General features: G+C 49.9%; 1 protein-coding gene across 5 annotated transcripts in view; it reads right to left on the reverse strand.

Annotated features, from left to right (window-relative positions):
• Positions 1-620: 620 nt before the first annotated feature.
• ACER1 (alkaline ceramidase 1) overlaps positions 621-16278 on the reverse strand; it is a 49874-nt gene continuing 34216 nt past the window's right edge. For 4 of the 5 annotated variants that reach the window (XM_028839864.2, XM_077979616.1, XM_077979617.1 and 1 more), the window contains 5 exons: positions 7674-7788; positions 7438-7579; positions 4305-4442; positions 2817-2954; positions 621-1936 (listed from right to left, as the gene is read on the reverse strand). In XM_028839864.2, the coding sequence (XP_028695697.2) occupies positions 1768-1936; positions 2817-2954; positions 4305-4442; positions 7438-7579; positions 7674-7752 (666 nt within the window). In that variant the 5' untranslated portion in view covers positions 7753-7788 and the 3' untranslated portion in view covers positions 621-1767. Of the gene's footprint in view, positions 1937-2816; positions 2955-4304; positions 4443-7437; positions 7580-7673; positions 7889-16278 lie in introns of all 5 variants that reach the window. The other variant, XM_077979618.1, reaches the window with a different exon arrangement.

A 16278-nucleotide genomic window follows, 5' to 3' on the forward strand; every position in this document is an offset into this window, starting at 1 on the left:
GATGGATGATTCAATGGATGGATAGATACATTAATGAATGAATAGGTGGATTAAAGGATAGATAATAGGTGAAAGAATGGTTGGATAAATTATTGGATGGGCAAATTAAAGGATGGATAGATGGATAGTTCAATGGAGAGTTCAATAGATGAATGGATGGATGGATGGATGGATGGATAGATGGATAGATGGATAAATTAATGGTGGTTGGATGAATGGATAAAGTAATGGATGGGTGAATTAACGGATGGATGGAAGGATAGAGAAATTAATGTGTGCATGAATTAAAAGACAGGTAGATGGATAAACTAATGGGTAAATAAATTAAAAGATGGGTAGGTGGATGGATAGATGGATAAATTAATGGATGGATGAATCAAAGGATGGGTAGATGATGAATGGATAGATGGATAAATTAATGGGTAGATGAATTAAAGGGTGGGTGGATGAATGAATGAATAAATCAATGGTAGATGAATGAAAGAATGAATGGATGGATGGATGAATAAATTATGGGGCAGATGAATTAAAGATGAGTGGGTGGCTAGATGTTTGTCAAACTCTATGCTAAGCACTTCACACACATTCATTTGTTTTAACCACACAAAAACCCCCACAAGACAAGGAATATTATGTTTATTTTACAGACAATGTCCTTGAGCTTCCAAGGAAGGAAAAATCACTTCCCCAAGATTGTACAACTAGAAAATGGTGGAGCAGGAATTCTAACTTAGGTCTGCCTGACTCGAAGCCCTGTGCTCTTAACCATCATGAAAACTGCCCTTCCCCACCATCCCACCACTGCTTTAAAGACCATCTTCACTCGTCTCTCATGTCCACATGCCCCCAAAGCACACAGATTGCCCAGTCTGGGACTCTGCTTTCCTCAGCTGTGAACCTGAGGACCTCACAAGTACATGGGAGGAGGTGGGTGGGTCTGCGTGCAACGTCTCCACATGTATGTGCGGATGTAGAATGAGGTGACTGGAAGTCATGTTCATTCACTGGGGTGCCCCACAAGAACCAGGGACATTGCCATGGTCAAAGATAGATGAGGGAGTCTGGTAGTGACCACCAATATTTAGAAGCTAATATTTATTTATTTATTATTTTTTGAGATGGAGTCTCGCTCTTGTCGCCCAGGCTGGAGTGCAGTGGCGCAATCTCAGCTCACTGCAACCTCCATCTCCTGGATTCAAGCGATTCTCCTGCCTCAGCCTCCCAAGTAGCTGGGATTACAGACGTGCACCACCACGCCCGGGTAATTTTTGTATTTTTAGTAGAGATGGGGTTTTGCCATGTTGGCCAGGCTGGTCTTGAACTTCTGACCTCAGGTGATCCGCCCTCCTTGGCCTCCCAAAGTGCTGGGATTACAGGCGTGAGTCACCACGCCAGGCCTGGAAGCTAATATTTAGATGCCACATCCTTCAGTCACCCCAGTACCTGGTGACTCAGCCCCACTAGCTCGTGTGACAATGGTCACTGGGAGGCTGTGGACACAGAGGAGGAAATGAAAGAGGGTGTGGGGGATCATGGAAGGGAGATGCGCGAGACAGCCCCCCACAGTCACCAGGCTGCTGCTCAGAGATGTCACAAAGTCCATCCTCGGCCTCAAGGCAGGGCAGTGCAGGACAAGGAGGACACGGAAGGGGAAACAGAGGAAGGAACCATGAGTGTCCCTCAGGCGCAAGTCCTGACCGGGGCTCTCTTCTCAAGACACAGGCAAGTTGAAGGGTGGTGGTTGGATAGTCAAGAGGCTGGCAGGTCTCAGCAGTTCTTGTCATCACCCCGGATTTCCACATAGGGCAGCCCCACGGGCCAACTGTCCCGAGGCCAGTAGCGGACTTTGAGGGTTTCTCCTGGCATCTCATAGTTGGCATCCACCAAGGCCATGGTGACCATACCATAAGGGAAGGTGATGCTGATGAGCACGTGCCTGTGGAATGCAGAGCGAAGGTGGTGACGGCATAAGATGCCCATAGCCTCACACTGGCCCTCTTTTTATTTCTCATGGATCTTTTTTTTTTCTGAAACGGAGTCTCGCTCTGTCACCCAGGCTGGACTGCAGTGGCACACGGTCTCTGCTTACTGCAAGCTCCACCTCCCAGGTTCACGCCATTCTCCTGCCTCAGCCTCCCGAGTAGCTGGGACTACAGGCGCCCGCCACCATGCCCAGCTAATTTTTTGTATTATTTTTAGTAGAGATGGGGTTTCACTGTGTTAATCAGGATGGTCTCGATCTCCTGACCGCGTGATCTGCCCGCCTCGGCCTCCCAAAGTGCTGAGATTACAGTTGTGAGCCACCACACCCAGGCTTTTTTTTTTTTTTTTTTTTTTTTTGAAGCGAAGTCTGCTTCTGTCTCCCAGGCTGGAGTGCAGTGGCAGGATCTCCGTTCACTGCAAGCACCGCCTCCCGGGTTCACGCCATTCTCCTGCCTCAGCCTCCTGAGTAGCTGGGACTACAGGCACGCCTCACCACACCCAGCTAATTTTTGTATTTTTAGTAGAGACGGGGTTTCACCATATTGGTCAGGCTGGTCTGGAACTCCTGACGTCGTGATCCACCCGCCTCTGCCTCCCAAAGTGCTGGGATTACAGGCGTGAGCCACGGCGCCCGGCCTTTCATGGATCCTGACCATCCAAAGGGACCTTCTGGGTCTGGCCTTCTGACTGCAGCCTTCCCCTACTGCCAGGACCCAGTATCTGGCTCTCCTCCCTCTGCTCCTCGACCCCCAGCCCCCAGGCTCCTACTCCGAGCTCTGGCATCTAAGATTCTCTGACTCTGGGCCCCTCACAGCCTCAGAGCACGCGCTTACCAGATGCTGTGCAGATAGAAGAAATGAATCCTCTGCCAGAAGCTGCAGAGCAGACGGTCACTGATCCAGCTGGTCAGAGCAATAGCCCATAAAACCACGGAGACCTCAATCAGGTGCCGAAGCTCCTTATTGCTGGTCCTAGAGAGGGGAGAGGGGGATTAGAGAGTAGCACCTGAGGGGGCTGATGGGAAATTCCTCCTTCCACAGTGATGAGGCTCAGAAGCTGCGAGAAGGGCAAGAGCAGGAATTGAGGGTGCGAGCAGGGGGGGCCCAATCTCGTGCTTAGAACTAACACTGAGCATTGCCAGCACACCACGTGCAATTTCAAATGTCCTTCAAGCCAGGCAAAGTAGCTCATGCCTGTAATCCCAGCACTTTGGGAGGCTGAGGTTGGGAGGATCGCTTGAGCCCTGGAGTTTACAACCAGCCTGGGCAAAGTAGCAAGACCCCTAAAAAACCAAAAATTAGCCAGGCACGGTGGCATGCACCTGTCATCCCAGCTGCTCGGGAGGCTGAGGCAGGATAATTGCTTGAACCTGGGAGGCGGAGGTTGCAGTGAGCTGAGATTGCAACACTGCACTCCAGCCTGGAAGACAGAACAAGACTCTGTCTCAAAAAATAAATAAATAAATAAATAAAAATAAATAAATAGGCCGGGCGCGGTGGCTCAAGCCTGTAATCCCAGCACTTTGGGAGGCCGAGACGGGCGGATCACGAGGTCAGGAGATCGAGACCATCCTGGCTAACACGGTGAAACCCCGTCTCTACTAAAAATACAAGAAAATTAGCCGGGCGAGGTGGCGGGCGCCTGTAGTCCCAGCTACTCGGGAGGCTGAGGCAGGAGAATGGCGTGAACCCGGGGAGGCGGAGCTTGCAGTGAGCTGAGATCCGGCCACTGCACTCCAGCCTGGGGCACAGAGCAAGACTCCGTCTCAAAAAAAATAAAAATAAAAATAAAAAATAAAAAAAATAATAAAAAATAAAAATAAATAAATAAAAATAAATAAATAAATAAATATAATGTAGGGTGGATGCAGTGACTCACTCCTGTAATCCCAGCACTTTGGAAGGCTGAGGTGGGTGGATCGCTTGAGCCCAGGAGTTCAAGACCAGCTTGGGCAACATGACAAAATCCTGTTTCTACAAAAAAAAAAATAAATAAATATAAAAGTTATCCTGGCGTGATGGCATACGCCTCTAATCCCAGCTACTTAGGAGGCTAGAGTGGGAGGATCGCTTGAGCCCAGGAGGTAGAGGTTGCAGTGAGCCAAGATCACACCCCTGCACTCCAGCCTGGGCGACAGAGCGAGGCTCCATCTCAAGAAAAAAAAAAAGACAAGCTCTGCAGTCAGTCAAGTTCAAATTCTGGCCCTGCCACTTGTTAGTGGATGATCTTGGGGAAGGGACGTCCCCTCCGTGAGCCTGGAGTCAGGGGTGCCAGGAGGGGGATGGCAGCCCCCTGCCCAGGCACCTGCAGTGTTCACTCACTTCCTGTACTCCTGGCACACGATGTAGACAATGTGTAGGGCAATGCTGTTGAGGACGTAGGCGTTGACCGTGGGCCGCAGGAAGGACAGGGGGGTGCTGACCACGGTGGTGACGAAGACCAGGCGGATGAACTGGGACCTGGGGAGGAAGGGCCTCAGCTGTAGGTGGGAAGCAACGTCGTGGGGTTGTAGGCAAGGTCACTTGGAGATCTCGTGGCCCAGGTGGGTGAGGAAAGGAAAGGATTCTGGGGGGCCCAAATAGGCTCAGCAAAGGGTCCTAGCCAGGCAGGGCACAGTGGCTCATGTCTGTAATCCCAGCACTTTGGGAGGCTGAGGTGGGAGGATCACCTGAGGTTAGGAGTTCGAGACCAGCCTGGCCAACATGGTGAAACCCCATTTCTATTAAAAATACAAAATTTAGCCAGGTGTGGTGGCAGATGCCTGTAATCCCAGCTACTCAGGAGGCTGAGACACAAGAGTCGCTTGAACTCAGGAGGCAGAGGTTTCAGTGGGCCAAGATCATGCCACGGCACTCCAGCCTGGGTGACAGAGGGAGATTCTGTCTCAAAAACAACAATTAAAAAAGGGTCCTAGCCAGGCACAGTGGCTCATGACTGTAATCCCAGCACTTTTGGAGGCTGAAGCAGGAGGATCGCTTGAGCTCAGGAGTTCGAGACCAGCCTGGGCAACATAACAAAACTCTGTCTCTACCAAAAATACAAAAAAAATTAGCTGGGTGTGGCGGCATGTGGCTGTAATGTCAGCTACTAAAGAGGCTGAGGCAGGCATCGCTTGAGCCTGGTAATTGGAGGTTGCAGTGAACTAAGATTGTGCCACTGCACTCCAGCCTGGGAGACAGAGTGAGATCTCATCTCAAAAAAAAAAGAAAGAAAAGAAAACAGGTAGAAGAAGAAGAAGAAGAGGAGGAAGAGGAAGAAGAGGAAGAAGAAGGAGAAGAAGGGGAAGAAGAAGAAGGGGAAGGAAGAAGAAGGTGAAGAAGAGGAAGAAGGAGAAGGAGAAGGAGAGGAAGGAGAAAGGGAAGGAGAAGGGGAAGGAGAAGGGGAAGGAGAAGGGGAAGAAGAAGGGGAAGAAGAAGAAGAAGAAAGAAGGAAGAAGTAAAAAAAGAAGGAGGAGGAGAAGAAGAAGGAGGAGGAGAAGGAGAAGAGGGAGGAAAAGGAGGAAGGAAGGAAGAAGAAAAAGAAAGAAGGAAGAAGAAAAAGAAGGAGGAGGAGGAGAAGAAGGAGGAGGAGCAGGAGGAGGAAGAAAGAAGGAAGAAGAGGAAGAAGAAAAAGAAGGAAGAAAAAAAGAAGGAGGAGAAGAAGGAGGAGGAGAAGGAGGGGAGGGGGAGAGGGAGGAGGAGGAGGAAGAAGCAGAAGGAGGAGGAAGGAAAAAGAAAAAGAAGGAGGAGGAGGAGAAGAAGAAGGAGGAGGAGGAGAAGGAGGTGGAAGGGGAGGGGGAGAAGAAGAAGAAGGAGGAGGAGAAGGAGGACGAGGGGGAGGAGGAGAAGGAGAAGAAGAAAAAGAAGAAGAAGAAAAAAAGAAGAAGAGGAGGAAGAAGGAGAAGGAGGAGAAGGAGGAGGAGGAGAAGGGGGAGGGGGAGGAGGAGAAGAAAAAGGAGGAGGAGAAGAAGGAGGAGGAGGAGGGGGAGGGGGAGGAGGAGAAGAAAAAGGAGGAGAAGAAGAAGGAGGAGGAGGAGGGGGAGGAGGAGAAGAAAAAGGAGGAGAAGAACGAGGAGGAGGAGGAGGGGGAGGGGGAGGAGGAGAAGAAAAAGGAGGAGAAGAACGAGGAGGAGGAGGAGGGGGAGGAGGAGAGGAAAAAGGAGGAGGAGAAGGAGGAGGAGGAGGGGGAGGGGGAGGAGGAGAAGAAAAAGGAGGAGAAGAAGAAGGAGGAGGAGGGGGAGGGGGAGGAGGAGAAGAAAAAGGAGGAGGAGAAGGAGGAGGAGGAGGGGGAGGGGGGGGAGGAGAAGAAAAAGGAGAAGAAGAAGGAGGAGGAGGAGGGGGAGGGGGAGGAGGAGAAGAAAAAGGAGGAGAAGAACGAGGAGGAGGAGGGGGAGGGGGAGGAGGAGAAGAAGGAGGAGGAGGAGAAGGAGGGGAGGGGGAGAGGAAGGAGGAGGAGGAGGAGAAGAAGAAGGAGGAGGAGGAGGAGGAAGAAGCAGAAGGAGGAGGAAGGAAGAAGAAAAAGAAGGAGGAGGAGGAGGAGAAGGAGGAGGAGGAGGAGGGGGAGGGGGAGGAGGAGAAGAAGAAGAAGGAGGAGGAGAAGGAGGGAGAGGGGGAGGAGGAGGAGAAGAAGAAGGAGGAGGAGGAGGAGGAAGAAGCAGAAGGAGGAGGAAGGAAGAAGAAAAAGAAGAAGGAGGAGGAGGAGAAGGAGGGGGAGGGGAGGAGGAGAAGAAGAAGGAGGAGGAGAAGGAGGGAGAGGGGGAGGAGGAGGAGAAGAAGAAGAAGAAAAAGAAGAAGAAGAAAAGAAGAAGAAGAGGAGAAAGAAGGAGGAGGAGGAGAAGGAGGGGGAGGGGGAGGAGGAGGAGGAGAAGAAGAAGAAAAAAAGAAGAAGAGGAGGAAGAAGGAGGAGGAGGAGAAGGAGGGGGAGGGGGAGGAGGAGAAGAAGCAGCAGGAGGAGAAGGAGGGGGAGGGGGAGGAGGAGAAGAAGGAGGAGGAGAAGGAGGGGGAGGAGGAAGAGGAGGAGAAGAAGAAGAGGAGGAGGAGGAGGATTTCACAGAGGTCAAGTGTGGGTGTGGGGATCAATTAGATCAAGAGAGGGACCCAGGGGTCTAAGAAGATCAGATGAAAGATGCCAGGGGCCCAGGTGAGAGGCTCAGGGAGCAGTCCCTTGGGGCGAGGTAAGTGTAGACATGAGGTCCTGGAACTCCTATTGGATGCAACAGAGTCTGAAGAAAGTTCCAGGTTGTACAGGTAGGATCAGGGGAGGGATTCCAAAAAACCAGGTAAGCTCAGGAGTGGGGTCTCCAAAAGCCCACGTGAGTCAGGCAGGGTCAGGAGAGAACCCGAAGTGGTCAGGGGAGGAATTCCAAGGGCCCCAAAAGGGGTCAGGGGTGGGGACCCAGGGGACTCAGGTGAGCTCAGGTAGAGTCACCTGAAGACTCAGACCCCACCCAGTCCAGATGGCCAGCCCCTGACCCACCTGTTGCCCCCCAGGAAGGAGGGGAAGTAGCAGCGGGGCATCCATATGCTATAGCCACTGCCCAGGAGCCACAGGATGGCAATCTCATCCAGCAGCTGGCCCAGGAAGCTGAGTGTCATGTGGAAGTACATGGAGAACAGACCTGCAGCGACAAGGGCAGGCGGTCAGTGGGGTCTGCCACCTCCTGCACCCCCACTGCCTCCCGACTATCACAGACCTGAACCACACCTCCCTACCTATGATCATGAAGAGGACCCAGAAAACGTAGATGTAGCGGGAGCGCTTCTGGGCATAGGGGTGCATCAGGAGCATCATCAGTGGCCCGAAGATGAAGAAGGGGATATTGGTGAACTGGAGCAGAGACAGTCATAGGGAGGAGCTTGTCAGATAGAGGAGGCGGAGGAGGCTGCCCTCTGTCCAGACCCTCAGTCACCAGCCAGTCGGTTACCTGCTGCATTTCAGGCAATTCATCAACCCAGGATTTGTCAATCACTCACCTGTCAACCTTTCAGCCGACCTCTTTTTTTTTTTTTTTTTTTTTTTTAGATGGAGTCTTGCTATGTTACTCAGGCTGGAATGCAGTGGTGCCATCTCGGCTCACCGCAACCTCCACCTCCCAGGTTCAAGTGATTCTCCTGTCTCAGACTCCTGAGTAGCTGGGATTACAGGCACACGCCATCATGCCCAGCTAATTTTTTATATTTGTGGTAGAAACAGGGTTTCACCATGTTGGCCAGGCTGCTCTTGAACTCCTGACCTCAGGTGATCCACCTGCCTTGGCCTTCGCAAGGGATTACAGGTGTGAGCCACTGCACCTAGCCACTTTTCAGCTGATCTTGACCATCAGTTGGTCATCCACAGATCAATTTCTCAACCTGTTATTGGTTCATTCATTCATTCAATGAGTGTGGCAAAGACTATCCACTAAACTTCCATATATATTCTCCTTCTTCTCTTTTACTTTTTCTACTTATTTATTTTACAGGCAGGGTCTTGCTCTCTGCTGCCAGGCTGGAGTGCAGTGGTGCGATCACAGCTCATTGCAGCCTCAATCAGGTGAGCTCAGAGGATCCTCCTGCCTCAGCCTCCCAAGTAGCTGGGACTACAGATGCCCGCCACCCCACCTGGCTAATTTTCTTTTATTTTTTGTAAAGAAGGGGTCTCATTATGTCACCCAGGCTGGTTGCAAGCTCGCAGCCTCAAGCGATCCTCCCACCACAGCCTAAAGTGTTGAGATTACAGGTATGAACCACTGCACCCAGTCCCTTTTCCTGTAGAAATAGTATCTCCCAAGTTTCAGCTGGGCACACAGCTTACCCAATGAAAGACTACATTTCCCAGCCTTCACTGCAGCTCACTGTGGCCCTGTGACCTCCTCTGGCCAATGAGATAAGAATGTAAATGATATCTACTACTTCCAGGTCAGTCCTTTCAAAAACCACTTAAGGAAAGCTTGCCCCCTTTCCTCTTCCTGTGGACTGAAATGTGGATATGGGAGTCATGAGTTGACCTTGCCCTTGCAGACAAGGAAAGATGATGCAGTACCCTTTTGATAAACAGCATGAAGCAGAAATGATACTGTGTGACTTCTGAGGTTAGGTCATAAAAGGAACTGTGGCTTCCACCTTTCTCCATCTCATAGGACAAGACGTCAGGCCCTAGGCCACCATGCAAGAAGACTGGCTACCCTTGAAGCCACCATGCTAGAGAAACCATGTGTAGAGACTACACTGAGATGGAGGGAGATGCCAGAGGAGGGCCAGTGGTTCAATTCTTCCCCATACAGTCATCAGACACATGAGTGAATGAAACTTCAGGTGATGGCTGGACGTGGTGGCTCATGCCTGTAATCCCAGCACTTTGGGAGGTTGAGGCAGGTAGATCACCTGAGGTCAGGAGTTTGAGGCCAGCCCAAACAACATAGTGAAATGCTACAAAACAGTATGTGAATATATATATAATATGTGAATATATATTTCACAATAATGTTAAACAATACAAAAATTGGCCAGGTGCAGTGGATCACACCTGTAATCCTAGCACTTTGGGAGGCTGAGGCAGGCAGATCACTTGAGGTCAGGATTTTGAGACCAGCCCAGGCAACATGGTGAAATCCCATCTCTACTAAAATACAAAAAATTAGCTGGGTGTGGTGGTGGATGCATGTAATCCCAGCTACTGAGATTTGGGAGGCTGAGGTGGGAGAACTGCTTGAACTCAGGAGGTGGAAGTTGTAGTGAGCTGAGATCGCACCATTGCACTCCAGACTGGGCAACAGACTGAGACTCCCTCTCAAAAAAAAAAAAAAAAGTCACAAGAACATTTGCACCAAAATTAAATGGCTCAAGACCCTGACGTGCTGACACCAGACTTCGACTCCCCACAAAGTCTCTCCCTGATATGTCTGAGCCACAGCAAGTCTCTCACATGACAAATACTTATATAGTATTGGTGGAAATGTAAATTGGTACAACCTCTATGGAAAACAATATGCAGAATTTTTTTGGTTTTTTTTTTTTTTTTTTTTTTTTTTGAGACAGAGTCTCCCTCTGTCACCCAGACTGGAGTCCAATGGCGTGATCTCGGCTCACTGCAAGCTCCACCTCCTGGGTTCGCGCCATTCTCCTGCCTTAGGCTCCCGAGTAGCTGGGACTACAGGTGCCCACCACCATACCCGGCTAATTTTTCTGTATTTTTAGTAGAGATGGGGTTTCACCGTGTTAGCCAGGATGGTCTCCTGACCTCGTGATCCGCCCACCTCGGCCTCCCAAAGTGCTGGGATTACAGGCATGAGCCACTGCGCCCAGCCCCAGTTATTCCTTTAGAGCAACACAAACTGAACTAAGACAGATATAGAAAGAAAACCAAGCGATTGATATGAAATGGACAACGTCAGTAAATAGATTACTACAACAATTCTGGACTGTAAGCCCTTCTTGTCAGTGGTCCAAGAACAGATGGGACAGGGCCATGCCAACGTCTCCATGGGCCTCTTCTCAGCCCGTGACCCTAGCTCAGTTACCTCCATTTGTGCTGATGCACACATACTCCCAAACAAACCCAATGTTCCCTCTGCCTCGAGCCAAATACCAGCCCTTGGATATCAATGCATGCCTGAAGATACTGACCCAACCACTTTCCCAGATTCAAAAGCATCCATTAAAACATGTCTGGGCCTTCCATAAATAAAGTCTAAACTCTTAAACTTGCCTTATAAATTCCTTCCATAACTCATCTCCAACTTTTTCTGTCGTTGTTTTGTTTTTTGTTTGTTTGTTTTGTTTTTGTGTTTTTGTGTTCTTTTTTTTTGAGACAGAGTCTTGCTCTGTCACCCAGGCTGGAGTCCAGTGGTGTAATCTCAGCTCACTGTAACCTCCGCCTCCCAGGTTCAAGCAGTTCTCCTGCCTCAGCCTCCCAAGTAGCAGGGATTACAGGTGCTCGCCACCATGTCTGGTTAATTTTTGTATTTTTAGTAGAGGCGGGGTTTCACCATATTGCCCAGGCTGGTCTCGGACTCCTGAACAAAGTGGATCCACTCACCTCAGCCTCTAAAAATCTCCATTTAAAAAGTGTTCAAACTGGGCGTGGTGGCTCACGCCTGTAATCCCAGCACTTTAGGAGGCCAAGATGGGCTGATCACCTGAGGTCGGGAGTTCGAGACCAGCGTGGCCAACATGGAGAAACCCTGTCTCTACTAAAAATACACAATTAGCTGGGTGTGGTGGCACATGCCTGTAATCCCAGCTACTCGGGAGGCTGAGGCAGGAAAATGCTTGAACATGGGAGGCAGGAGTTGCAGTGAGCTGAGATCACATGATTACATTCCAGCCTGTGTGACACAGTGAGACGCTGTCCCCCAAAAAATAAATAAAAAATAAAAAATAGGCCAGGCACGGTGGCTCACACCTGTAATTCCAGCACTTTGGGAGGCTGTGGCGGGCGGATCACGAGGTCAAGAGATCGAGACCATCTTGGCTAATACAGTGAAACCCCATCTCTATTAAAAATACAAAAAAAAAATTTTTTTTTAATTTAAAAAAAATTAGCTGGCTGTGGTGGCGGGCACCTGTAGTCCCAGTAGTCCCAGCTACTCGGGAGGCTGAGGCAGGAGAATGGCGTGAACCCAGGAGGCAGAGCTTGCAGGGAGCCTAAATCGCGCCACTGCACTTCAGCCTGGGCGACAGACGGAGACTCCGTCTCGAAATAAATAAATAAATAAATAAATAAATAAATAACAACCACCAAAAAAAAAACATGTTCATGCCTCCTGTAAATAAAATCTAAACTCTTTTTTTTTTTGAGCTGGAGTCTCACTCTGTTGCCCAGGCTCTAGTGCAGTGGCACAATCTCCGCTCACTGCAAGCTCCGCCTCCCGGGTTCACGCCATTCTCCTGCCTCAGCCTCCTGAGTAGCTGGGACTACAGGTGCCCGCCACCTCACCTGGCTAATTTTTTGTATTTTTTTTAGTAGAGACGGGGTTTCACCGTGGTCTCGATCTCCTGACCTCGTGATTCGCCCGCCTCAGCCTCCCAAAGTGCTGGGATTACAGGCCTGAGCCACCGCGCCCAGCCAAAATCTAAACTCTTAGACATGCCATATAAAATTATTCCTAAGTCATCTCTCCCCGACTCAAAAAAAGAAAAAGAAAAAAAAAAAAACAAAGGTGGAAAGACTAGATGGGTGGTGGTGATTAAGAGGGCGCTCCCCTGCTGCCTGACCCTGTGACTAATGCCTCTTGGTTTCTCTTTGCTTGTATCAGTAAAAGCAGAGTACATCAATGGTACCTTGCAGGCTGATGCGGGGCATGCACAAGACAAGGCATTGCCCAGGATGTGATATGAGCTCAAAAAATAGCTGGGGTTGCTGCTGTTGTTATTGTTGAGGGAGAAAATAATAACAACAGGCCTGTTATGGGTATCATTATTCCAAGTTTAGGGGCCAGCAGAGTCCAGCCAGGGATTATCAACAGTGCTCCCAAGCGCTCAGAAGGAGGACAGAGCTGTGGGTGGAGAAACTGACTAAAGGAGGGCCCCAACTGGCTCTGGAGTCTCTGAAAACATCAGAAACTGCCCGGATGCCAGGGCCTCCCTCCCTGTCCTCTGGGGCTCAGCCCCCACATTCCCTGCTTCTCACCCCACCCAGGCCCTGCCAGGCAGAGGAGACACCTGTCTGGGATCCCATCCGAAGCCAGCCCAGTCCTGAACTCTGGACACAAGTGAGCTGGACCTTCTGGGTCCCAGCTCCAGCAGGTGACATCACCTCCCTCCCTTCATTCATTCATTCATTCATTCATTCATTCATTCATTCATTCATTCGTTCAAGCATCCCTTGAGTACCTACTATGTATGTGCTCAAGGACCATACCAGTGTCTGAAAACAAAGTCCCTGCATTCTCGGGGTGCATATGGTCAGGACAGCAGGACACGTCCTGTGCCTGATTTTCCGGCTCCTACTTCCAGAGGCTGCTATGAGGATTACAGAGTTAAGTGCCACGGGACCAGGGAGCTCTGTGTGTTTTGCCCCCTCCCCACCCTGTATCTAGAACAGTGTCTGGCACACAGTAGGTGCTCAATACATTTTTGTAGAAAAGAATGCACGTAAATAATACAAATGGGGCCAGGCGTAGTGGCTCATGCCTGTAATCCCAGCACTTTGGGAGGCTGAGATGGGCAAATCACTTGAGGTCAGGAGTTCAAGACCAGCCTGACCGACATGGAGAAACCCTGTCTTTACTAAAAATACAAAAATCAGCCAGGTGTGGTGGTGGACACCTGTAGTCCCAGCTACTCAAGAGGCTGAAGCAGGAGAATTGCTTGAAAGTGGGGGCTGCAGTGAGCCGAGATCGCACCACTGCACTCCAGCCCCCGTGAGAGAGCGAGATTCTGTCCCAAAAAGAAAAAAGGAAGGAAAGAAAATTTGTTGAATACATCTCTAACATCTCCTCATTCTTTGTCCTCGTTACCAAAGCTCAAACTCTCTCCCACCACCCACACCTGGCCTCTGTCACCAGTTGGGGACAGCCACCTGAGTTCATTCCAAATGTGCCTGCTAATGTTGGAGGGATGAAGCGTGCACCGGCCATAGCACAAGACTTAATTGCATGAATTAAAATGCACATATCTCGCTCTGTCGCCTAGGCTGGAGTGCAGTGGCGTGATCTCGGCTCACCCACCACAACCTCTGTCTCCCGGGTTCAAGCAATTCTCCTGCCTCAGCCTTCTGAGTAGCTGGGACTACAGGTGTGCGCCACCACACCTGGCTAATTTTTGTATTTTTAGTAGAGACGGGGTTTTGCTATATTGGCCGGGCTGGTCTCGAACTCCTGACCTCAGGTGATCCGCCTGCCTCGGCCTCCCAAAGTGCTGGGATTACAAGTGTGAGCCGCTGCACCATCCAAAATGCACACAATTAATTCCTAATCACCCAGTAATTAAGTGGTCTCACCCCGCACTGTAGTTAAGGGAGAGACTCTTAGGACCAGGCTCTTGGAGAAGCTGTAACTTTTGCACAACTGTAATTTGCATACTGTGTGGCTCTGGGAAATAAATATACCCTCTTCTGAGCCTTGATTTCCCCATCTGAAAAATGGGGAGCATAATTGTACTTACTTCATAGGATTTTATGAGGATTATAGTCGGTGCTAATTATTCAATGAAAGGAATAAATACGTAATAAAATTAATGAATGTTACTTTCACATCTCTGGGTGCTGTATTCACTTGTAATAATAATAGCTACAATGTATTCAGTGCTTAGGATGTGCCAAGAGCTGTGGGCTGTGGGTTTTTTTTAAAACATCCCTATTTTTAAAATCTAGACATAAATCACATACTATAAAATTCGCTCTTTTAAACTATGCAATTCAGTGGGTTTTAGTATATTCATAAGGCTTGCAACCATCACACTAGCTAATTCCAGAACATTTTCTTTTTCTTTTTTTTTTTTTTTTTTGAGACCAAGTCTGGCTCTGTCACCCAGGTGGGAGTGCAGTGGCGTGATCTTGGCTCACTGCAGCCTCCGCCTCTTGGGTTCAAGTGATTCTCCTGCCTCAGCCACCTCAGGAGTTGGGACTACAGGTGCCCATCACCATGCTTGTTTGTTTGTTTGTATTTTTAGTAGAGATGGGGTTTTGCCATGTTGGCAAGACTGGTCTTGAACTCCTGTGCTCAAGTGATCCACCTGCCTCAGCCTCCCAAAGTGTTGGGATTACAGGTGTGAGCCACCGCATCCGGCCAAAATACATTTTTCAAAAAAAGAGGGTGAGAGGCTGGGCACAGTGGCTCACGCCTGGAATCCTAGCACTTTGGGAGGCCGAGGCGGGCGGATCATGAGGTCAGGAGATCGAGACCATCCTGGCTAACACGGTGAAACCCCATCTCTACTAAAAATACAAAAATGAGGTGGGCGTGGTGGTGTGCACCTGTAGTCCCAGCTACTCGGGAGGCTGAGGCAGGAAGATGGTGTGAACCTGGGAGGCGGAGCTTGCAGTGAGCCGAGATCGCACCACTGCATTCCAGCATGGGCGACAGAGCAAGACTCTGTCTCAAAGAAACAAAAACAAAAACAAAAAACAAGAAGAAATTAGCTAGCCATGGTGGCAGGTGCTGTAATCCCGTCTACTCAGGAGGCTAAGGCAGGAGAATGGCTTGAACCCAGGAGGCGGAGCTTGCAGTCAGTCAAGATCGCGCCACTGCACTCCAGCCTGGGCGACAAAGCCAGATTCCACCTCAAGACAACAAGAACAACAACAACAAAAACCTTTACATATGCTATTCCCTTTGCCCCCAAAGCCTTGAGCTGGGCATGGTGGCTCATGCCTGTAATCCCAGCTACTCCCAGGACTGAGGCAGGAGGATCACTGGAGCCCAAGAGTTCAAGGCTGCAGTAAGCTATGATCACACTGCTGTACTCCAGGCAGGGCAACAGAGCAAGACCCTATCACTAAAACAAACAAAATTCAAAGCCTTAGAGGACATCTACTCATTCTTTTTAGACTTGGTTTCAACGGTACTGTTTGTTTTCTGTTGTTGAGCCTGTTTTTGTTTTGTTTTGAGGCAGGGTCTGGTTCTGTCACTCAGGCTGGAGTGCAGTGGTGCAATCATAGCTCACTGCAGCCTTGCACTCCTGGGCTCAAGCAATCCTTCTGCCTCAGGCTCCAGAGTAGCTGGGACCACAAGTGTGAGCCACCATGCTCAGCGTTTTGGTTTTTTTTTAGAGACAGATTCTTACTCTGTCGCCCAGGCTGGAGTGCAGTGGCGCGATCTTGACTGACTGCAAGCTCCGCCTCCTGGGTTCACCTGCCATTCTCCTGCCTCAGCCTCCCAAGTAGCTGGGACCACAGGTGCCTGCCACCACACCCGGCTAATTTTTGTATTTTTTTTTTTTTTTTTTGAGACGGAGTCTCGCTCTGTCGCCCAGGCTGGAGTACAGTGGCCGGATCTCAGCTCACTGCAAGCTCCGCCTCCCAGGTTCACGCCATTCTCCTGCCTCAGCCTCCTGAGTAGCTGGGACTACAGGCGCCCGCCACCTCGCCCGGCTAATTTTTTTTGTATTTTTTAGTAGAGACGGGGTTTCACTGTGCTAGCCAGGATGGTCTCGATCTCCTGACCTCGTGATCCGCCCGTCTCGACCTCCCAAAGTGCTGGGATTACAGGCGTGAGACACCGCGCCCAGCCAATTTTTGTATTTTTAGTAGAGATGGGTTTCACCATGTTAGCCAGGATGGTCTCAATCTCCTGACCTCGTGATCCGCCCGCCTCGGCCTCCCAAAGTGCTGGGATTACAGGCGTGAGCCACCGTGCCCAGCCTTTTTATTATTATTATTATTATTAAATTTTTTGTA

The sequence above is a fragment of the Macaca mulatta genome, chromosome 19, assembly GCF_049350105.2.
Source record: "Macaca mulatta isolate MMU2019108-1 chromosome 19, T2T-MMU8v2.0, whole genome shotgun sequence".
In the NCBI taxonomy this organism is placed as follows: domain Eukaryota; kingdom Metazoa; phylum Chordata; class Mammalia; order Primates; family Cercopithecidae; genus Macaca; species Macaca mulatta.